Consider the following 23,330-nt stretch of genomic DNA (forward strand, 5'->3'; position numbering starts at 1 on the left):
ACAATGGTGATGTGGTATCCCAAGAAGAAAGACACTCAAGTTTTTCATGTAAAACCAGGAGTTTCTTGAAGAGGAAGAAGAATAGAAAAGAGCAGTTTAACTGCCAAGGTGAGTGTTGAACTAGATACGTCAAGGATGGATCAGCAAAGCCCAGCTCAGCTGTCAGCAGAGTAGGTGAAATAGGTTTGTGTCAATCCAGAAGGTTCTTGAGAAAACTGACCTTCCCCAACAAATTCCCTGAAGCTGAGAAATCTGCAGCTGATGATTTATACCCTGTTAAAATGCAAATACCCTAAGAAAGATCATATTGAGTTTCTGCTGTCACTAGTACCTTAGTGTGAATTAGTCCAAATCCTTTCTTGAGAGCAAGTTTTGAAAAGGCAAGTGAAGAAAGTAGGAGCACATGAGAAGTAAGAGGAACAGGTGGAGAGAAAGTTCAGAAGCCAAGAAAGGAGCATAAAGTTGAGCTTGCCAAGGACAAACTTTGGCTTATTTTGTAGTTTTGCCCAGGGCTGACTCTAGTAATCAAAGTATATATTGATCTCTAGCTCCAAACTTCTGAGTAGGCAAATTATGGTGCTTGAAATTACAGCCATATTTACCTGAAATGTTTTGATAGCCCAATGAGTACAAGGTGCATCTGCAATGAGGAAGAATTGACCTAGAATGTAGTGGGACTGAAACGCTATCAGATTTTAGGAAAGATAAGCAGGAAAGGAAGGAGGCTTTGCATTATACATATGCACATGATCCCAGCCTAAGAAATAGGAAACCGAAAGAGTTTTTGTGTTAAGGTAAAATGAGAAAAGTGGAGCATCATCTGCTATCAGTTGACATGCCAGGAAAAATAAGGACAGATAGGCCTCTTTGAGCAACCAGGAGCTGATGAGGAAGTAAAGTTTTAAAAAGCAATATATATCAATACCTGCTTTAAAAAAATAAAAAGGCAACCTCACCAGACACCAAATTTGTCAGCACCTTGATCTTGGACTTCCCAATCTCCAGAGCTATGAGAATTAAATGGTTTACTGTTAAGCGCTGCCCCCACCCTCTGCGAAAAAAAAGCAGGCACAAATATCAAACAAGTATTTACAGTATTTGGGAGATTTAATTCCTATTGTGTGGAATTTTTAAAATCAACTAGGGTAGATATCTTTACTGATTTGCTCTTTTTAATAGAGAAGAATTAGGCAAGAATCTCGAAGTAGACAGCAACTTTGCTGGTGGTGACCAAATGGTGAGGAAAGTCAGGGTTTTGGAGGACAGCAAGGTTTCCCCACATTTAAAGTGCAGGCAGAGCATTTGTGTTCTAGTCAAACTGATGTTTTCACTCTTCAAGTTTCTTCCAGTTTGGAGAATCTGCCACTGACTAGCTGAGTGAACTTGGGTAAGTTAATTAAAATCCCCACACCTGTTTCCTTATCCATGAAATGGGAATGAATACTAATAGTTCCTATCTCTGAGGGCTTTTAGAAGGATAAAATGAGGTCTCACATTCAGCAGTGTAAAATAATGGTTAAGACTGTGGACTTGAGTCTTATTTATTTATTTATTTATTTATTTATTTATTGGCCATGCCCTGCTGCTTGCGAGATCTTAGTTCCCCGACCAGGGGTCGAACCCGCCCCCACCCCACCCCATCCCCGCCCCCGGCAGTAGAAGCATGGAGTCCTAACCACTGGACTGCCAGGGAAATCCCTAGACTCAAGTCAGATTGCCTGACTGGAATTCGAGCTGCTATTTGTGTGTCCTTGGGCAAGTGACTGACCCCTCTCTATGCCTCAGTTTCTTCATCTGTAAAATGGAGATAATACCTCACAGGATTGTTGTGAGGATTAAACGACTCAACACGCATAACATGCATGGAGGAGTGCCTGGCAAGAAGTGAGCATTGCAAATGTTAGCAAACATCTGCAAGATTCTTGACAAACAGCAATGATCATGGAACTTCTTGGTAGCCCTGCTTGTCTAGGCCTTGTCCAACCCACCCCATCCTGACTTAGAATTAAGGACCAGAGATGTCTGAAGCTATTTGTGGTCACAAGTAATAGAGATGCAAAGTCCATCTCATAGAGCGGTGCGAGAGAAGTGGGAGGAGCTACTGTGAACCAGATCACAGGAGGCAACTGATCAGAGTGCAGAAGGGGTGAGGCCCAAGAGGAAAGGGTCTGATTGGTAAAAAGCTGTGGGCTTATATTAGTTAGGATTCTTTTGGTTGCGAATTTTGAAAACCATAAGTCAAAATGGTTCAAAGAAAAATGTATCCACTCAAATGCCCATCAGCCACAGAATGGATGAATTATGGTGTATGTCCCAAACAAAATACAAGGAGAATGTACAACTTATAATTACATACAATGATATGGACAAAACCCACTTAATGTCGAGTGAAAGAAGGCAGACACAAGACTACATGCTGTGTGAGTCCACTTATATGTGATAGGAAAACAATCAAAATGAATCTATGTTGGGCTCCCCTGGTGGCGCAGTGGTTGAGAATCTGCCTGCCAATGCAGGGGACAGGGGTTCGAGCCCTGGTCTGGGAAGATCCCACATGCCGCGGAGCAACTGGGCCCGTGAGCCACAATTACTGAGCCTGCGTGTCTGGAGCCTGTGCTCCGCAACAAGAGAGGCCGCGACAGTGAGAGGCCCGCGCACCGCGATGAAGAGTGGCCCCCGCTTGCCACAACTAGAGAAAGCCCTCGCAGAGAAACGAAGACCCAACACAGCCATAAATTAAATAAATAAATTTTTTTTTAAAAATGAATCTATGCTGTTAAATGTCAGGATACTGGTTACACTTGGGGGGGTTTGGGGAGGGAGAGTTAGTGATTAGAAGGAAGGCTATGGGACGTCCCTCGTGGTCCAGTGGTTAAGACTTTGAGCTCCCAATGCAGGGGGCCCGGGTTCGATCCCTGGTCAGGGAACTAGATCTCGCATGCTGCAACTAAAGATCTCGCACACGGCAATGAAGATCCCACGTGCCGCAACTAAGACCCAGCACGGCCAAATATTTTTTTAAAAGATTACTATTAATTATAGAAAGAAGGATAAGGGGGGCTTTTGAGGTACTGATAATGTTCTGAACAGAGATGTTCAGTTTGTGAAATCTCACCATATACACTTAAAATGCATGCACTTTTTGTGCATTATGCTGCAATAAAAAGTTCTCTCTTTTTTTTTAGGAGTTTATTGGCTGTGCCTATATTCAGTGTACCAATTATTGTTCTTTGTAACAAACCACCCCAAAGTTAGTCATGTAAAATAACCATTTCATTATGCTCACAGATTCTGTGGGTCAGGAATTCAAAAAGAATACAGTGGAGGCAGCTCCATGATGTCTGGGGCCTCAGCTGGGAAGACTCAAAGGCTGGAGATGATTCAACAGCTAGGGTTGATTTGTAATCAACTGGAAGTGTCTTCATTCATGTTCTAGGAGGGTTTTCCTGGTAATTGGCTTTGATCTCAGCTAGGTTGTTGCCTGAACCGTCTATACATGTTATCTCCATGTAGTCTCACTGCCTGGGGTAGTTTGGGCTTCCTCACAGCATGGCTGCTGGGTTCCAAGAGCAAGTGTTCCAAGAGAATCAGGCAGAAGCTATATTGCCTTTTATCAACTAGCCTCAGAAGTCACACAGTGACACTTATGCCAAAGTCCATCTGCCATAATTCAAATGGAGGGACATATACCCCATCTCTTAATGGGAGGAATGTCATGATTACATTATAGGATGAACATATAAGATGGAAGATATTGCCGTGGCCATCTTTGGAAAATAAAATCTGTCACATCTGGGCACCAATAGAAAAAAATGTAACACAAAAATCAGTCAGTTCATGATTCCAACTTCAGCTGAATCCTTGATACCATCTGGCAATTCTACATCATTTCTCTACTCAATTTGCTTCAACTTACAATGGTTATTTCAAACCTTCTCTGCTGTAGTAGGTGGTAGGTATGTCTCACCTAAAACCTGTTACAACCCCTCCCCCGCCTCCCCCCCCCCACCCCCGCACCCCATCCATACCCTTTAAAGAGGTGAGACAAGCTAAACACTCACTTTTCCTGGCCTTTTCTTGCATCTGTGTGACACAGTTCTGGCCAGATGTAAGCAGAAACCTACTGGGGGACTCCTGGGCAACCTCTTGCTTGAACAAGAAAATGGTGCATGGGGTGGAGGCAACCAGCTATATCATGACCCTCAGGGAAAGGCCAAAAGATTTGCCAGAATTCTGCCCCTTGTATCATTGAGTCACTGAATCAATGCTGCTGTCTACCTCCAGGCTTCCTATCCTGTAAGAAAAATAAACCCTCACTTGCATAAGCCATTGATAGGCTTTCTGTAGCTGATAACAACCACTCTTCTCCACCCCGCCCCCTTCCTCCACCTTCTGTCTTTATGCTCCGCAGAAAACCTTCCCTCTTCCTTTACAGAGATACATCTTCAGCTGGTCTTTCGCTTACTTTCTTGCCACCAAACCTACCTACACTTACCTGCATCCATAGCCATCCTGACCCCTCCTTCCCTCCTGTTATAATAGAAGAGGGTGTCCCTACTCCGTGGATGGGAGAGTGGGGGGTAAATGGGGAGATGCCAATCTTGTATCCATTGTATCTTCCTCTTTCCCTTTTGGTTTTCTGACTCATCCTCATGTTTTGGGCTTCTATTTCTCATCAGCTATGTGGCCTTAAACAGGCCAGTAAAGTAGCACATATTTTATCGAGTGGATTCTAAGCTGTGCCCAATAAAAAACACTGCAATAGGTGCTGGGGTTTGCCAGGACTAGGAAAGAAGCAGTCCAAGTAGAGGGAAAACTATTTACGAGGCAGGGAAATGGAGCTTAGGAAGAACTGAAAGTCACAATGTGGCAGGGAGGGCAGAGTGCAGACAGGGCTCAGGAGGCAGGGCTGAAGAGCGAGGCAGGGGCCAGTGAGCAGGGGTTCTATAATCCAGACAGGGTCGTGATTTTGATTTTAACCCTAAATCATCAGAACAAGAAGAAAAGTAAGCTGTCTGAGCCTCAATTTCTACTTTGGAAAATATGTCTGAGAACAATCTGCTAGGTTCTCAGTCTCCTGTATCAGCTTGAGAGTTCATTAAGGGCAAAGACCTGTATTTTTACGCATTTTTGTACCCACGTGGCTATTTGCCAACACGCGCTCAATAAATGCCTGTCGGATGAATAAATGAGATTTTGGAGTCCTCCACCGACGTCACTTACTAAATCAAGCAATTAATACTTATTTCTTTCTCTTCGTTCGCTCCCCTCTCCTCGCCCTTCCTCCCTCTCCCGTCCCAAGAGCCCTGGAATCCTCTGCTGCTTCCCGCCTCCCCTTCCCAGCTCCGCCCCTCTGCTGCGCCGCGAAGGCGGAGCGGGTCAGGCGGGCTTTACGGCATCGGCGTTGCGGCGGGGCGGGGCGCCGGGCGGCTGGCGCGCTTGGCGGCAGCGGTGGGAGGGAGGCCGGCAGGCAGGCAGACGAAGTTGCAGGCGGGTGGTGGTGGCTGTACTTGCTGGTGAGGGCGGGAGGGAGTGAGTCACTGAGCGTGTGTGAGGGAGGGAAGGAGCGAACGGGCGGGCGAGCGAGCAGCCCGCGCCGTCCGCCTGCAGCACCATCCAGGCCCCGCCGCCGCCGCCGCCCCGCGCCGAGGCCGGGCCGAGCCGAGCTGGGTCGGGCCCGGGCCATGCTGCTCACCGTGTACTGTGTGCGGAGGGACCTCTCCGAGGTGACCTTTTCCCTCCAGGTCGACGCCGACTTCGAGCTGCACAACTTCCGCGCGCTGTGTGAGCTCGAGTCCGGCATCCCCGCAGCCGAGAGCCAGGTACGCTGAGCGGCGAGTGGGGCCTCCCTCCGGAGCTAGCCCTCCCGCCTCGGGGCCTCACGCACTCCTTTTGCTGCTGGTGAGGAATTGGGGGGTGGAGGGGAAGCAGGATGGCCATTCCCAGCCCACCCCCGCATCCGGGAGGGAGCTGGAATCGGTGGCTGCCCCCATACGCCCCAAGCGTGGGGTGGGGTGCTGGGGGAGAGAGCGGAGAACCTGACCGCAGACGCACCCACTGCAGCCTGAGGAGCGCGTGGACTGTCGGGCGGCCCGCCCCACCTTGTGGCTCTTTGACCCCTTCTCTAATTTCTCGAGTTCGGAGTGTCGGCGTAGACCTAAGAAGAAGCCGTAGGTCTGCAAGAGTTCATACATTCTGTTTCCCCAACCAGAAATACCAGTTTGGATCACTGTGGGAGATGGATGTTCATCTGCTTTTTTGGAGAGGGCTCTTGCCTAAGTAAACGTAATTTACCTTTAAGTGTAGAGATTTGCGCTCGAAGTGAAGGGAAAAGTTTGAGACTTGCACCACCTTGTTTTGAAGCCTTTGGAAATGCTCTTTTCCCTACCGCATGCGTTTCTGGTTAAATCATTATTTTTTTTTAAGTAATTATTAGTTCAACCGAAACTATTTCTCTGGTTTCTTCCCTGGTAGTAGGCCAAGATCCCTCTTTCTTTCAGGTCACAATTCAGAGTTTGGGTGAGTTCAGAGCTCAGTGCTTGATGAGGATATTTGCTTAAAAATGGCCTCAGTGTGATTTGGTTGTTTCATTTCCCTTATCCTGCTGGAAAGAAATTAAGCTGCTCTTACATTTTAAGTAAGCAAAGTAATTTATTCTCAAAATGCTCTGATGCTGCCACCAAACAGATTTGGTGGCAATAACTCTGTGGCCTTCACACTGAAACATGTAAATCCTGACTTGATAAGTGGGCCTCGGAGGGCATAGTCTAAACATTAAGAAGATTATAGAAGTCGTCCAAGGCCCCAGAAGGTAAATCTTGATTTCCTACTGCAGTTATGAAATAGTTCCAAAAACTATTGCCTCACTACAGCTTGTTCTGCCCTGTGCTATGGTAAACAAGTGTGTCAATATTTTGTTCAGAAGTGAGTATGATTCCTTTACACTTTGAACTTTAGAACCTTGGCATAAGCTGAATATCAAGAAAGAATTTATTTGGGGGCACAGGGTGTCACTCAAATAGGCATTCTGGCAAAAGGGATTTCTTGGAACTTCTGTAAAAAAAAAGAATCCACAAAAACTCAGGAACCAGTTTCTGTCAATGAATCCCTCAGGTAGAGAGCTAGAAAAGAAGTTTAAGTAGGGAGGGAAAATCAACTCAGATTTTTGAAGGTGGCTTTTTCAATTGTTTCTCTTCCCTCTGGCTGTTCTTTTACCCTAGTTATAATCACCAGCTGGTAAGGGAAATAAAAAAATTAAAATGTAAATTGACTTTGTTGGGCTTGGGAGAAGACAAAGATTGTGATTTCTGTATTCCTGCACTTTTTGAGATGGCTGTAGCCAAAAGAGGGTGTCAGATTGAAAGACGATTAATTGTATGGTAAGGTAGGCACTGTCCTGCCAGTGCGGAAGGTTAGCAGTACCTTCCTAATTGAACGGTTAGGCTAACTCCAAATTCTTTCGTATTCATTAGGTCAATGTTTTGGCATTTACTTCCTTCCCAAGCCAAATTAGCATATGGAAACCTGGGCTCCAGCTAGTGTTAAGCCTATATTACATAGCCGGTAAACAGCTCCTGTTTTTCAAGTTTGTTCTGTTGGCTCCATTGTAACCTAACACAGTGTGTATTTTAGGATGTCTGGTGGTCCGTTGTCTTTCAGTTGCTTGCCCATCAAGCAGGAACAGGATCCACCCTAGACACTTGAGTCATTTCCTTTCACCAAATCATAATAGTAAACATCATTGTAGTTTTTATGCACAAATATATCATTTTCACTTACTTGGGGCCTCCCCCCACCCCTCCTTTACCTCCCAGGGTTCTCCCATATTACTCATCTTCCCCTCCTTCCTCTCAAAGTTCTCCTGGTCTCTTTACCTTTACTCCTCTTACTTCCCTTCTCTGTTCTCGTTCCTTCATCTCCATTTCTGACTCCATTTCTAACGGGGATTTTTTTTTTCTTGTTCCTGGCTATTCTTTCCTGTTACTGTGTGTCCAGACCAGTGGTCTGCAAACTTTTTCGGTCAAGTATCCCTCTGAGTAAAATGTTTTGGAACATGCATCTTTGTGATGTATATAATAAATAATATATATGAACTAATGGCATATGCATAATATAAATGCATGTATATTACATGTATGTAATAGCTGTAAACATCAATTATATACATGAAGTAATACCTTAGGTCATTATAAACAGGCACAGGATAGAATTTAAGGAAGGATGAACTAAAATGGAAATGCAAATTCTAATTATTTTCTGTTTTCTTCCTACATCCTTAAAGAACTGTGTCGTATGTCTGCCCCTCATTAAGGATCACTGGTTTATAATTCAGTCTTTCAACATCAGCATCGACTGTGCATAAGGATATGCTTGGAAAGGGTGTTAATTTTTAACAGCTCTAGTCTGATTATAGTAGTTATAATGCAGTGATAACAAATTTAGAATAGGAACAATCTCTACTTGCACATGTGATTGAAGCTGGGCATGTTCCATCTCTTAACACAAGTGTGGGTTTGGAAGCCAGGCATGGCCCTGTTTTGATGCTTTGATGCAGACTTGGCTAGAGGAACTTCAAACAATTATTAAGAACTTAGCTTCACTTGAAATTAATATCTTTGCATTTTTGAAAGATTGTTGTAATTTACCCCTGTAGGTGGCATGTGGTTTTAAAAAAAAAAAAGTGTGCAGAATGTATAAGAACTCTCAAATGAAGGAATATTTAAATACCAAATAATAGCAGGAACTGTATGATCCTGGATATGCAGCTCTGCACACAGCATGATCTATGGTTTGTAAAACACTATTTTGTTTATTTATTTATTTATTTATTTGTATATTTATTTATTTTATTTTTGGCTGCATTGGGTCTTCGTTGCTGCACACAGGCCTTCTCTAGTTGGCAGCGAGCGGGGACTACTCTTTGTTGCTGTGCTCAGGCTTCTCATTGCAGTGGCTTCTCATGTTGAGGAGCATGGGCTCTAGGCACTCAGGCTTCAGTAGTTGTGGCACGGGGGCTCAGTAGTTGTGGCGCACGGGCTTAGTTGCTCTGCGGCATGTGGGATCTTCCCGGACCAGGGCTCAAACCCGTGTCCTCTGCATTGGCAGGCAGATTCTTAACCACTGCGCCACCAGGGAAGTCCCTGTAAAACACTATTTTATTTATTGTTATTATTTTTAAGTAAATTTATTTATTTATTTTTGACTGTGTTGGGTCTTCGTTGCGGTGTGTGGGCTTCTCATTGCGGTGGCGTCTCTTGTTGTGGAGCATGGGCTCTAGGCGTGTTGGCTTCAGTAGTTGTGGCACATGGGCTCAGTAGTTGTGGCTCACGGGCTTATTTGCTCTGTGGCATGTGGGATCTTCCCAGACCAGGGCTCGAACCCGTGTCCCCTGCATTGGCAGGCAGATTCTTAGTCACTGTGCCACCAGGGAAGCCCAAAACACTATTTTAAGCCAGTAGAAACTGAGAATTTCTGTTGTAGCTGGTTTTGCCATGTTTATTTTCACGGGTAATTTTCTTGTATTTCTCTTCTGATAAATACCACATATTCATTATAGAAAACTTGTAACATATAGAAAAGGAGAAAATAACACCATTACTTATTACCTTATAACTCAGAGATAACTGCAGTTTACTTTTTAATGTATTTTTTTCTAAGCTTTTTTCTTCTTATATAGTTAAAATATATCTTTAAAACATATGGCCTGAACTGTAATAAACAATTTCATATCTTTCTTCAGTCAACACTGCATTGTCAGCGTTTTCCCATAACATTTCAAATTCTTGCAATTTATCGTTTTAATGGCCACATAATATACCATCATACAGATGTACTGCAATTTATTTGTTTTCCTTTTGCTGGGCTTTTTTTTTTTTTTTTTTTTTTTAAAGAAGGAAAGGAGGGCTTCCCTGGTGGCGCAGTGGTTAAGAATCCTCCTGCCAATGCAGGGGACACGGGTTCGAGCCCTGGTCCAGAAAGATCCCACATGCTGCGGAGCAACTAAGCCCATGCGCCACAACTACTAAGCCTGTACTCTATAGAGCCCGCAAGCCACAACTCCTGAAGCCCAGGCGCCTAGAGCCCATGCTCTGCAACAAGAGAAGCCACCGCAGTGAGAAGCCTGTGCACCACAACGAAGAGTAGCGCCCGCTCACAGCAACTAGAGAAAGCCCGCACGCAGCAACAAAGACCCAACACAGCCAAAAATAAATAAATAAATTTTTAAAAAATACCTTTAAAAAAAAGAAGGAAAGGAGGGAGGGAGGGAGACAAGAGAGTTTGTGATGGTATACTATTTATTTATTTAAAATTTATTTTTGGCTACATTGGGTCTTCGTTGCTACACGTGGGCGTTCTCTAGTTGGGGCGAGCGGGGGCTACTCTTCCTTGCGGTGCACGGGCTTCTCATTGTGGTGGCTTCTGTTGTTGCGGAGCACGGGCTCTAGGTGCGCGGGCTTCAGTAGTTGTGGCACGCAGGCTCAGTAGTTGTGGCTCGCGGGCTCTAGAGTGCAGCCTCAGTAGTTGCGGCGCACGGGCTTAGTTGCTCCACAGCATGTGGGATCTTCCCGGACCAGGGCTTGAACCCATGTGCCCTGCATTGGCAGGTGGATTCTTAACCACTTTGCCTCCAGGGAAGTCCCTTGTTGGGCATTTGAATTGGGGACATTTGGAAGCAGTTACAAGTAACATGTCCGTGGATACCTATATACTTAAGGCTTTGTCTCGATTTCTGATTATTTCCTCAGGATAAAGTCTTAGATATGGAATTGCCAGGTCTTTTGGGAGGCTTTTAGTAACTATTGTCAAGTTATCTTCCAGAAGGGTTGTAAAAGTCAAGCTGACTATTACATGGGATGGTATGTGTAGATCACTTGTCATATAGTGGGCTTTCAGCTAATGGTAGATACTATTATGAAGCCATTCAAATGTGATTCCAAGGGTTTCGTGGTCAGTTTATGATCCTTAATGCTAGAAATGTACTGTTACGATATCTGTTGATTGATTGAAATCTCTCATTCAGAGACCAGAAAACATTTGACATCATGCCTAAAGGCTTTGGAGTTGTATTAATTAGTGTATTGTTAAATATTGGTTAAGATGAGAATTCAGTCTCTAGGGTGCCTCCTCTGGAGAAGTACTAGCAGTTGTGCCAGTTTTGGAGATTAAGACTTGTAGCTGTATAAGTTTTCCTGTTGTAAGTTCTTATAACTGGCAAAACTTGAATTTTGAGCCTTATAACCTTTGAGCTGGGTATTATGAATGGTAGAAAGTATCACCAATGCCATAAACAAAACTCATTTTGTTTTGACTGGTAGAAATTTGAAACCATTGGTCTACTAGATACTCATATTAAGTTGGAAAATCATTCAGATTTATTCTGGAACTTAAGCTGCAGAATAATTGTCTTAGATTCTTAAGCCTATTTTAACAACAACAACAAAAAAAACAGTTCTTTTTGGCAGTTATAATTTTAGCTAAGCTACTGTTTATCTCACCTATGTCCTTGGACTAGAATGGTATATACCTGCTGCTTTGTCAGTAATGAAGAATGTTTGATCCTTACCCACATTCTCCAGTCTAGTCTTTTTAGGAGATTGGGGCAGATAGCAACCTTCCATACTTCATGTTACATGTTTGATGGTACTGACTGCCTGGATCTTACAGTTTTGTTGTTAGATCAGGCTGCCTTCTTTTTAAAAAATTATGTTGTCTGCTGAGGAAAAACTGTTCAGCTGAACAGTGATGGAATGATGTGTGGCATCTGTAAAATGGGAATCCAAAGAGTGAGGGGTTGGTAGTGCTTCTTTCTTCATGTTCAGGGCAGGGGATACATTGAGCAGTGGACAGTGTTTGATCCCGCTGGTGAGTAGAGGCCCTTAGTAGTGATAGGTGGCTTAGTAGCTCTTGCAAAGGTCACCCAGCTAATTCACCATGCCACTTTGGACTTATATTTGGGAAAGTTGTATGTGGTACTAGGAAAGAGTATGGGCTGTGAAGTCAGGCAGATGTGGTTGCAATCCCAGTTCTCTTCTCAATAGCTGTGGAGCCTCAGGTCACCTAACTGTAATTTGTTTCCCTGTACATAAAATGGGACAGTTAATATCTACTTCATAAATTGATTATGAGACTTAAACGAGAGGATATGAGGATTAAGTGGAAGACCGTAAGAACCTAGTAAGATGCTGGCTCCTAGTAGGAGCTCACTCAGTGGTAGCCGTCTGCTATTTTAATATGGCTTTCCAGGTAGCATTTCCAGCCTGAAGAAAATTCAGTGATCTTGTGGATAGGAGCATTCTGATTCTCCTGAGTTTGATTTCTCGTTGTAGATAAGTACATGTTCTCTTATAAGTACAGTTAGAATACGTTGACTGATCATGTGTCTCTAAATATACTGATAGTTGAATTCCTGACCCTGGAAAATTAAGGAGTAGGCCTTAGGCCACTGGTACTTTCATTATGGTTGCTTCACAAAGTTGAAGCCCCCTTGTAGGAGCTACCTGCATGGCATTTCTCTTGCATGCCTCTTTCTTGCTGCACACCTCAACCCATGACACTTGTCACTTCAGATTTGTGGTGGTTTTTAAAGCAATCCCAGAAGCTATAATATGACTCTCAGGTTGTATTGCAAACCATCTATGTTGATTCTGGTATACTTTTACTATGAGATATATGCTTAAATAAGGGAGAGTGAATGGGTTGATAGAATGACAGTTGCAATCTATTGTAACATATTTCGACTTTGCAGGTGAGGGTAAGAACTAACAATACTTTTTCTAGTCCTGTATAGAACTTAAAAAATATAATTCAGCCTACAAATTCTGCAGATCATCTTTTTGTTCAACCCCAGAAGTATTTGATTTTGGAAGGAACTAAATTGATTTTCCTGTTCTATTTCTCATGTCATTGCAAATTCTGAGAGCAGATATGACAGATCTTTTTTTTTTCCAGTTTAAATCCTGTATTTTTCAGGTTCTGTGTCAGGCAGTTTTACTATGAGAGTTATGAGGACACTTGAGGAAACATTGTAAAATGGTAGTGTAGCAGAAAGACTTGGAAAGGATAGGTGTAATGATTATCTAGCCCCAGCTGCTTGCTTGACAAATGTGAACTATGAAGCCTGGACTAGCTGAATGACGGGGGCCCTGTCAGAGCCAGGACAGGACTCAGGTTCCTCAGTTTGCCAGTGGCCTCGTGGAAAGTGAATTGTTAGGAAGAAAACCTTTCAAAGCCAGAGTTTATTCTGAATGCCTCTCTACAGAGTAGGTCATAATGCAGGTTAGGTTTTGTGTTCCTCCATGGTGCAATCATAGTATGCCCTTTGTCCCTTTTCTTTCCACAGCCCGTTGTTTCATCTATTTTTATGCTCTCAGGCTTTCTTCAGTGTTTGATTGCACATCATAAAAATATTTTCCTTAGTAATACATCCCTGATCCTTTTTTCCATCTGTGTTTAATTGTTCTTTTTAAAATTTCTTCCACTTTTATCTTCCACTCATAAACATAAGAGTGATAAAAGTTTGGGGAAGGTCGAAGAGAAGGAAGAGCTCAGGAAGCTTGGTATTTGGGAACCTTTCAGACTTTCCAGTGTGCGAGATCATTTAAAAGTGGACACAGGGCTTCCCTGGTGACGCAGTGGTTGAGAGTCTGCCTGCCAATGCAGGGGACACGGGTTCGAGCCCTGGTCTGGGAAGATCCCACATGGCGCGGAGCAACTGGGCCCGTGAGCCACAACTACTGAGCCTGCGCGTCTGGAGCCTGTGCCCCGCAACAAGAGAGGCCGCAACAGTGAAAGGCCCGCGCTCCGCAGTGAAGAGTGGCCCCCGCTTGCTGCAACTAGAGAAAGCCCTCGCACAGAAATGAAGACCCAACACAGCCATAGATAAATTAATTAATTAATTTTTTTAAAAAAAGTGGACACAGTACAGTCATGTACTGCAGGGTGACTGGAGTTAACACTGTATCATATATTTGAAGGTTGCTAAGAGTAGATCTTAAAAGTTCTCATCACAAGAAGAAAAATTTATAACTATATGGGGTGATGGATGTTAACCAAACATATCATGGTAATCATTTTACAATATATACATATATCAAATCATCATGTTGTACAACTAAAACTAATACAGTGTTGTATGTCAGTTATATGTCACTAAAACTTGTGGGTGGGGAGTGAACATATCATTTAATAGTATTGCAGTTGTCATCCCCAAAATAAATCACTCCCATTTCCCTCCCTGCTCAATATTAAATCTAAAATTGTCTACTTCCCATAGATTTATTTGTCCTTTAATTCAGCAAATACTTGGACATTATTTATCTACCAGGCCCCTGTTCTAGGCATTTAGGATATGGTGAAAAAAGTAAAGTCCTTGTCCTCAGCGTAGCTTACATTTTAGTGGGACAGAGAGACCATGAAGAAAAAATATATAATATGGGAGGTGAGGGTGCATTTTAAATATTAGGGAAGGACTCTGAAGAGGTAGTGTGTGATCAGAGACCTTAAAAAAATGACCCGGGAAAGAACATTCCTCAGGTAGAGAGAACAACAAGTGAAACAGCCTTGAGGGGGAAGTTGCTGGTATTATTTGAGGAATAGCAGTCATGGTATGAGATGAGGTCATGGGGGAGCCAGGGAGCCGAATTGTTTGGGCCTAGTAGTTGATGAGAAGGATTTTGGCTTTTATTCTAGGTGTGATGGGAAATCACTGGAGGGTTTTGAGCAGGGAGTAACATTCTCTAATGAAGAGGAAGACTGTAGTCTTTCTGTTTTGTGCCATGTTACTTCTCGGTGCTTTATACTATTAAATCTTTTCTGGTTGCAGATTGTCTACGCTGAAAGACCTCTCACAGACAACCACAGATCACTGGCTTCTTATGGCTTAAAAGATGGCGACGTTGTGATTTTACGACAGAAGGAGAATGCAGACCCTCGCCCTTCGGTGCAGTTCCCAAGTAAGGCATCTCATAATGGTTTCACAGCCCTGGCAAGCATTAGTAGATAACATAGTTCAGAGTTTTGGATTTGCCTTGGATTCAGACTGCCAGGGTACAGATCCTGACTCTGCCACTTGCTTGCTGGGTAACTTCGGACAAGTTAACACTCTAAGTCCATTTCCTCATCTGTAAGATGTGTGCTATAATTAACCGTAACTCCTAGGGTTGATGGGAGAATAATGCATGTAAAACCTTTAGCACATAGCAAGCCGTCAGTAAATATTAGCTTCTGTTGTTATCAGTGATCATTTTATCCTTGAGAAGGACTTGAGAGGCTGCATATGCCTGTGCTTCCTGGCTGACTTTTGCTGCTTTGTGTCTGGCATTCAGTGATAGGCCTTTGCTGAACATTTGGCAGTCAGCCAGGCACTTGCACCCACATTTCAAGTCATCTCATAACTGTTGTAGGGAAGAGATACCTCTTGACAATTTTTAAATAATATCTTCATAGCTAGTAAGTGAAGGCACAGGATTTAAAACTTGATGCTTTTCCCGTTACACTGAGCCTTATGAACCTTAAGCAGCTGACCACCAAATTCTGGTTCTTTCCCACCATCTTTGTTAATCATGTAAAAAGAAACTTATTTATCTTAGATGCTACATCTAGAATCTGTGCATTGGGAGTTAGGAAGTTTCTGTGTCCTTGAAATAGTGTGCAGAATTGTGTGGGTATCTGTGCATTTGATGGGGAGAGGGTCCATAGCTTGCTTCTGATACTCAAAGGAGTTTAGGTGTCTGGGTGATGACCGACTCCAGTTTAGAACACAGTGCTTCCATTCAGCCTGCAACTGGAGCTATAAGAGACCATCAAGCCCTGTTACTTTCAGATCTAGATTACATTATTCCCTTGGGGCTACTGTTAAACTTTAGAAAGGGAAGGGGTTCAAATAAACCAATCAGTAAAGCCCAAATCTTCCTGTGGTTAATTTGGTGAAATTGTTAGTTCTGAGATTCACTGTTTCTTGCTTTTCCTGTGCTGTGCCACAGGGACAAGAGAGCCAGTAGGTGGGGGAGGGGAGGCAATTCTGGTCTATAAGGTAAACAAACAAGTTTTTCAAAATTATTCCGAAGTGAGTGGACTCTCAAGATAAGTATAACAGGGTTGAGATAAAAATTTCTCAAACCATAAGGAAGACCCACCCATATATGTTTTGCTGGTTGACCTAGATTAACTACCTCACAAAGATCATCTTATTCACTTCACTTTTTCATTGGTTCGAAGTTCATGTCCATGTACACGTACACACACACACACACACACACTGCCAGCTGAGGTCTGTTTGAAGAAAAGTGCCTAGTTGAACCCATGGTAGGAGGCACAAACCTTACTCCTGAGTTTAAGCATTTTCTTTTTCTCTTTGAAGTCCAAAAGGCTTCAGGACAGCCCCAGACTTGGAGCAGGTGCAATCATCAGATACATTTTGGGGTTGAAGAAACGTGGATTCACTCAGTCTTAGCCCGTCATTCTGGTTATACCTAGGGTTTTATGTTTTTTGTTTTCTTTTTCCTATTTAAAAATACAACTGTTTTTTTCAATAACAGCTTTATTGAGATATCATTCACTACCATACAATTCACTCATTTAAAGGGTACAATTCAGTGATTTTTAGTATATTCAGAATTGCCTAACCATCACTGATCAATTTTAGCACATTTTCATCATCTTTACAAGAAACTCTGTACTCATTAGCAGTCATTCCCCATCTTCCCTCATGCCTCCTAGCCCCAGGCAACCATCAGTCTACTTTCAGTCTCTGTATTTTCCTATTCTGGACATTTCATAAATGGAATCATACAGTATGTGGGTCCTTTGGGTAAGGTTCCCTTTTATTTTCCTTTCATTTTAATAACGTCAGCTCACCCTGGAGTATGGAACCTGGGAGTGTGGCCTGTGAACCTGTTAAATCTTTTGGTGTACTCAGCACTGAGAACCTGTGCAGGTTTCTTTTCTTTTTTTCTCTCCCGTGAAATGATTACACCTACTAGCTTCCCAGGGTATGAGAAGAGTTAGCAGTGATGCACAGATGAAAGTGTAAATTCAGAGAACTAATAAGCGTGGCACATACTTGTAGAAGTTAACATCTAACATTATGCTGTTCCCTTGATATGTATGGTATTCTTTACCCAAGGTGTCAGGGCTCTTTGGAGGATATGTGAAAGCAGACTAGGATTTTTCTTAAGAACCACATCCAGCTTTGCATGGTTATGTTTGAGATTGGCTTTGCATTTTTAAAGACATAAGTAAGTAAAAACTTATTATCCTGGGATATTTTATAAGCCAAGAATTTGGGGTTATTACCATTGTCTTCCTATCCCTACCTCTACTCCCCAACCCCCTGTTTTTCTGTTCTTTCCTACCTATTCACTCTCGGACTGCGGTCTTTGTATTCAAGGTCAGCGTGAGAAAGAACCAGGGAAAGGGCATTCGGAATGTCTGTGATTACCATCTACTACTATTGCATACCACATATGTGCAAATCTCCTGTTTCCTTCAAATACTTGTTTTTATGGAGTCATTTGAAGTAAACTTCGAATCGATTTTCCCCAACAGACTTACCCCGAATAGACTTCCGTAGCATAGCTGTGCCTGGCACGTCCAACACCCGGCAGCGCCAGCCAGCAGGAGCTCAGCAGTCCCACTCGTCTCCTGGAGAGGTAGCTTCATCTCCTCAGGGCCTGGACAATCCAGCCTTGCTCCGAGACATGTTGCTGGCCAACCCCCATGAGCTGTCCTTGTTGAAGGAACGCAATCCACCCTTGGCAGATGCTCTGCTCAGTGGAGATCTTGGTAAGCTTCTGAAATTGGAAAGCTGTCAAGCTAACCTGAGGTGAATAGTTGTATCACAGCAAATGTGGAGAAACTCAAGCAACTGGTGTGTTCAGCCCACTGTGTCACATGTTGTATTGAACATATCAGTTGGTCTGTGAGAGGTAAATTAGTGCTGATGCCAGAGGCTGAGTTAGTTGGCAATAGTGACAGAATTTTAGGACTATGTAGAGTTCTGAAACAGCTCAACCAGCCCCTTCGTTTTCCTTTCCTTCCTTTTTTTTTTTTTTTTCCCTAATTATTTTAGCAGTGTATAACCCAGGTACAGATTTTTTTTTTAATTGAAGTATAATTGATTTACAATATTGTGTTAGTTTCAGGTGTACAGCATAGTGATTCAGGGGGTTTTTTGTTTGTTTTTTTGTGTGTGTGGTTTTTCTTTTTTTGCAGATAATATCTTGTAATGACCAGGTACTGATATTTTAACCTGTTTAGTTAGAACCTCAGTTAAAGAGAGTATCAGTTAACCAGCTGATGCCAGTTAAAATGATTTAGTTCCAGGAAAACAGGTCCAGTGCCATCAGTCTGCTTGGCAAAGTGCAACCCCTTTATTCTCATTCACCCTAAATTTAACAGTAGTGCGGTTGTTACCAGCAGTTTATTTGGGGCTATATTTTAGCCATTCTTGTATTTAACAGAACATTTGTTTTTAGTCATCTTTATGAATTAAGTTTTCTCTGTACATTTCTCCAGTTTTACTCCTGGGTTATGAAACCCTACTGATTAAATTTTAAAACATAACAAGATACTTAATAACTTATTCCTCAATAACCATTTTTAAAATTTAGGTAATATTTACCTACAGAGAAATACTTAGATTTTAGGTATACAGTTCGTTGAATTTTGACAATCTAATGTAACCAGCACCCCAATCACAATATAGAACATTTCTTTCACTCCAGAAAGCTCCATTATGTTCTCTTCTAGTCAGTTTCCTCCCCTTATAGGCTCCAGTATTCTGATACTTATAGGTTAGTTTTGCCTAATTTTCATCTTCATGTAAATGGAATCATATAGTATGTCCTCCCTTGTGTCAGGCGTCTTTCACTCGGTGTTTTTTAGATTCATCCATGTTGTGTGTATTAGTTCATATGACTATTATTTTGGTTTCTTTAATGTCTTATGCAGCGTATCTAATTGCCAAAGACCATGATGATGGCACTTTTACATTTATACATTTGAATGTACTCACATTTACGAAATAGCAAATAAAGGAGGTTCTTGTAACATACATCCATCTTACAGCAAGCAATGTTTTCTCTTTGCTAATTTTCCTGCTTAGTATCCATCGGGTAATATAGACAGACTAACAGTAGTTTGCTTATAATTTATCTGCTTTAAGGCAGAGTGTGTTTTAAAGGAAACAAAAGTAGAAGAGGAAAAGAGGGGTAGTAGCGCTCTATTTTATTTCTAGGTAATAGGATAATAAGGGCAGTGGGGAGGGGAGGGGTAGCATCATTTATCTGCCACACTGATTTAAATTGAAAAGGCATCATCTCTGAGATGATGTCTGCAAATACATTATTTCTTTTTTATATATATATAAATTTATTTATTTATTTGTTTGTTTCTATTTTTGGCTGTGTTGAGCCTTTGTTGCTGTGCGCGGGCTTTCTCTAGTTGCGGCAAGCAGCGGCTGCTTTTCGTTGTGGTGCACGGGCTTCTCATTGTGGTGGCTTCTCTTGTTGCGGAGAACGGGCTCTAGGTGCGCGGGCGTCATTAGTTGTGGCACGTGGACTCAGTAGTTGTGGCTCGTGGCCTCTAGAGCGCAGGCTCAGTAGTTGTGGCGCACGGGCTTAGCTGCTCCACGGCATGTGGGATCTTCCCGGACTGGGGCTCGAACCCGTGTCCCTTGCATTGGCAGGCGGATTCTTAACCACTGCGCCACCAGGGAAGCCCCAGCAAATACAGTATTTCTTTACACTAAATTTAGGTGAAGAAGTAATCTTTTCTTCAGAGAATAGAAAGTAAACGTAATTGCTCATTTTAAATGATCTTTAGCCATCCTTTCTGCATCTCTTACAGTTGTATTTTGAGAAATTGTTCAGTGTGGAAAAATACTAATAAAGAATGAAAATATAATGGTTTTTAAGATTTTGCCCGCTGTTGTTGCAGAGAAATTTTCTAGGGTCCTGGTGGAGCAGCAGCAGGACCGAGCCCGGAGAGAGCAAGAGAGGATTCGTCTCTTTTCTGCGGACCCTTTTGATCTCGAAGCTCAGGCAAAGATAGAAGAAGATATAAGGTAATGACTCCTTTGCCCAAAGAGCAAGATTTAGAGAATCTGGAGTTCCCAAACTCCAGGTCATCTTGTATTTGTTGGGCATCTGCTTTGAGGTAGATTCCTTATTTTGCATCTGAGGTAGTAGCTTCGGTCTTCTAGTTTATTCTCTCCTCTTCCATTTTCCTTGCGTTTTGATTCAACGTTACAAAAATACAGCTACCTAACTTAATGACTTTCTAAAATTTTGATAAAGACTCCCTGACTAGCCCACAGCACATTATTAAGGCAACTCCAGGTAGATGACCCCAGGACTGAGCAGAAGCCCCCAGTTTGGTGAGACTACTAGGCTGGCTACTCACACTGATTGGACTCTCTTTCCTTAGACATAATGCATGAGCCCCGATTAAATCCAGGGCTGGGACATGACTGAATTAGAGAGAACTGTACAAAGAGGAGCCTTATAGTCCTAAGTCCGTTTTCCTTCCACAGTTCTTGTACTGGCCTCAGCAGATAAACTGACTGCAGGACTGGTTTCCAGCTCCAGATTCTCTAATGCTGTGGTTCTCACCTGGGGCAGCATTAAAGTCATATGAGAAGCTTTTAAAAATGCGGGTGCTCAGGCTTTACTCCCAAATCTGGTGAATCAGAATCTTAAGGGGTGGGACTGCCCTGGTGGCGCAGTGGTTAAAAATCTGCCTGCCAGTGCAAGGGACACGGGTTCAAGTCCTGGTCCGGGAAGATCCCACATGCCGCAGCGCAAATAAGCCCGTACGCCACAACTACTGAAGCCCGCACACCTAGAACCTGTGCTCCACAACAAGGGAAGCCACCGCGATGAGAAGCCCTCGCACCGCAACGAAGAGTATCCCCCGCTCGCTGCAACTAGAGAAAGCCCGCACATAGCAACGAAGACCCAACACAACCATAAATAGATAGATAGATAGATAGATAGATAGATAGATAGATAGATAGATAGATAGAATCTTAAGGGGTGGGGCCTAAGCAGGTACAAGGATGCTAGTGCCAGCCTTGGTCCCCTTACCAGTCACAAGCAAGAAGCTGTTCGGTCAGTCCCTTTGAATAAAAGAACAGTTGCTTTCCCCCATCCCAGATTCGGTTTATGGCTAATTGTGAAGGCCTTAGTATAACTAAGCACAGTAACTGTGAGGCTGCTCCTTTCAGGGGCCTGATCGTCATCTTTGGTTACTTAAATGAAGCCTAACTTGGTCATTATATTACACTGTTAACTTGGAAGTCAAATAAAGGGTTTCTTATTTCTCTGAGTACATTTGAAATCAGAGAAATGTAAATACACCAGAATCAATTGATAGCCCTAAGCCGTTCACTTGTGTTCTTGTCTGTATAGTGTTCCCATTAATCGTATTGGATACTAATAACTATCTTTGAGAAACATCTCTCTAGTTAAATCTACGCAGAGAAATGGGATGATATTTGCGTTTTCTGAACTAGACCGCATTGCAGCTATAAGTGAGCCTGACATAACTCTCAAGAACAGTTGCATTCAAGCCAGGAAGCAGGAGGGGTGGGCGGGGCAGTGGGGAGGCGTCATAGCCAAACCATGACACCAAGCTATTGGAAGAGAGGTGAAACGAGGCACATCCACAGGGCTCATGTTTCTTCCCAGGGGTGAGGTAGGGGAACTGGGACAATGCATGTGTTCTTTTAAAGGAGAAAACCTTGTGCCTGTAAAGTGACATAGAGCCCAGGGTAGCCAAAGTAACTGGAATTATTTCAGATGATTTTTTGCTGAAGTGTATCTTGGTTGGAGTCAATGTAAGGCCAGGAGTGCACAACTAATTTTAGGTTATTTTTAAATTTAATAATGTGACCTAGGAGAAAAGCTGTGTAATTGTATAGAATGCCTATAGCAGTTTTATTTGGTATGCTACACCAGTGATTACACAGGGTACATGTACACTGAGGTATATAGTAGCTTGCATATTTGCCGGGCTAAATTAAACAAGTTTACCTTTGACTTTCTGAGAAATTTAATATTTTATTATAGACTGGCTGATAAAGCCATCAGTACAATTGAGCTAAAGTATTATTACAGAAGGGACCGGCGCTACAGTTTAGAATAGAGGTCAGCAGACTTTTTCCATAAAGAGCCAGGTAGTGAATATTTTAGGCTTTGCCGGTCGTGCAGTCTCTGTCAGTAGCACTCAGTTCTGCCAGTGCGGTGTGAAAGCAGCTATGTGAATGGTGTGGATGTGTTCCCATAAACAAACAGTGGGCTGTGGTTTGCCAGCCTCTGGCTTACAGCTGTAATTGATCCCACCTTGGACCCTGTTCTGTAATTGTCTCAGTCTTCAGCAAAGTTGCCTGGCCCCAACCCTAGTTTAAATTAATGTTTGTAGTGTTTGATAATGTTTTTAGAAGAGTTGGGGAGGAAGACATGAGATGCTGGAGTAAGCTGGAACTCCGTTTTATGTGCTTTTCTCATGTGAGAATTAGAATACATTCAATTTTGAAGAAATGTTTTGATGGACCAGGTGAACTATGACACATATGTGTGTGTATAGCTTTCTGAGTGACAGCCAGGTAGTTAGATATTTTTGAGCATCTGCTCTTACCTTAGCACTGTGTACTAGATGCTTTATACCTCTCAGCGATCCTATGATAGAAATTATTGTTCCCGTTTTACAGATTAGAAACGAATCTAATTTTTTACAGATTTGGAAATTAAGCAGCAGATGTAACACAAGCAGTTGAAACATCTGCGTATTATATTTGCAAACTATTTTTAATGCAGTGGACATAGGAAATGTACCCAGATACCCAGTAAATCCTCAGTTTAAATTGGAGCATTGATGAAATTCTGATATTCTACAGGATAAAAAGGGTTGTGACCCTTACTCTCCAGAAGTTTGTTTTCCTGTTTCTGAGCTTGTAAAGGGAACATAATTGTTTTTACATGAAGGTGATTTGTATGCCTTTAGATTTTCTGCCAATTATGTATCTCACTTCCTCCTACTAAATCACATATTTCAGGATAGAGCACCAATTTCCATTTCCATGACTCAGCCGCTATAGTTGGAGCAAAAGATATGTACAGGTCTGTTTTTAATATTGTGACTTTGAAACAGATTGCTTTTCATGGAAATAATGCTTTTAGTGTGCCTGGTTTTGGTTTGTTACAGGCAACAGAACATTGAGGAAAACATGACAATAGCTATGGAAGAGGCTCCGGAAAGTTTTGGCCAAGTAGTGATGCTTTATATTAACTGCAAAGTGAATGGACATCCTGTGAAAGCCTTTGTTGACTCAG

At 42.6% G+C, this 23,330-nt stretch overlaps 1 protein-coding gene across 6 annotated transcripts in view; it reads left to right on the forward strand.

Annotated features, from left to right (window-relative positions):
* The first annotated feature begins 5,478 nt into the window (after positions 1 to 5,478).
* Positions 5,479 to 23,330, forward strand: part of DDI2 (DNA damage inducible 1 homolog 2) — a 42,932-nt gene continuing 25,080 nt past the window's right edge. For 4 of the 6 annotated variants that reach the window (XM_059913950.1, XM_059913976.1, XM_059913931.1 and 1 more), the window contains exons 1-5: positions 5,479 to 5,822; positions 14,822 to 14,951; positions 17,545 to 17,781; positions 19,936 to 20,062; positions 23,203 to 23,330. In XM_059913950.1, coding sequence (XP_059769933.1) covers positions 5,685 to 5,822; positions 14,822 to 14,951; positions 17,545 to 17,781; positions 19,936 to 20,062; positions 23,203 to 23,330 — 760 coding nt within the window. In that variant the 5' untranslated portion in view covers positions 5,479 to 5,684. Of the gene's footprint in view, positions 5,823 to 14,821; positions 14,952 to 17,544; positions 17,782 to 19,935; positions 20,063 to 23,202 lie in introns of those variants that run through there. The other 2 variants (XM_059913941.1, XM_059913960.1) reach the window with 2 other exon arrangements.

Source organism: Balaenoptera ricei, chromosome 1, assembly GCF_028023285.1.
Source record: "Balaenoptera ricei isolate mBalRic1 chromosome 1, mBalRic1.hap2, whole genome shotgun sequence".
In the NCBI taxonomy this organism is placed as follows: domain Eukaryota; kingdom Metazoa; phylum Chordata; class Mammalia; order Artiodactyla; family Balaenopteridae; genus Balaenoptera; species Balaenoptera ricei.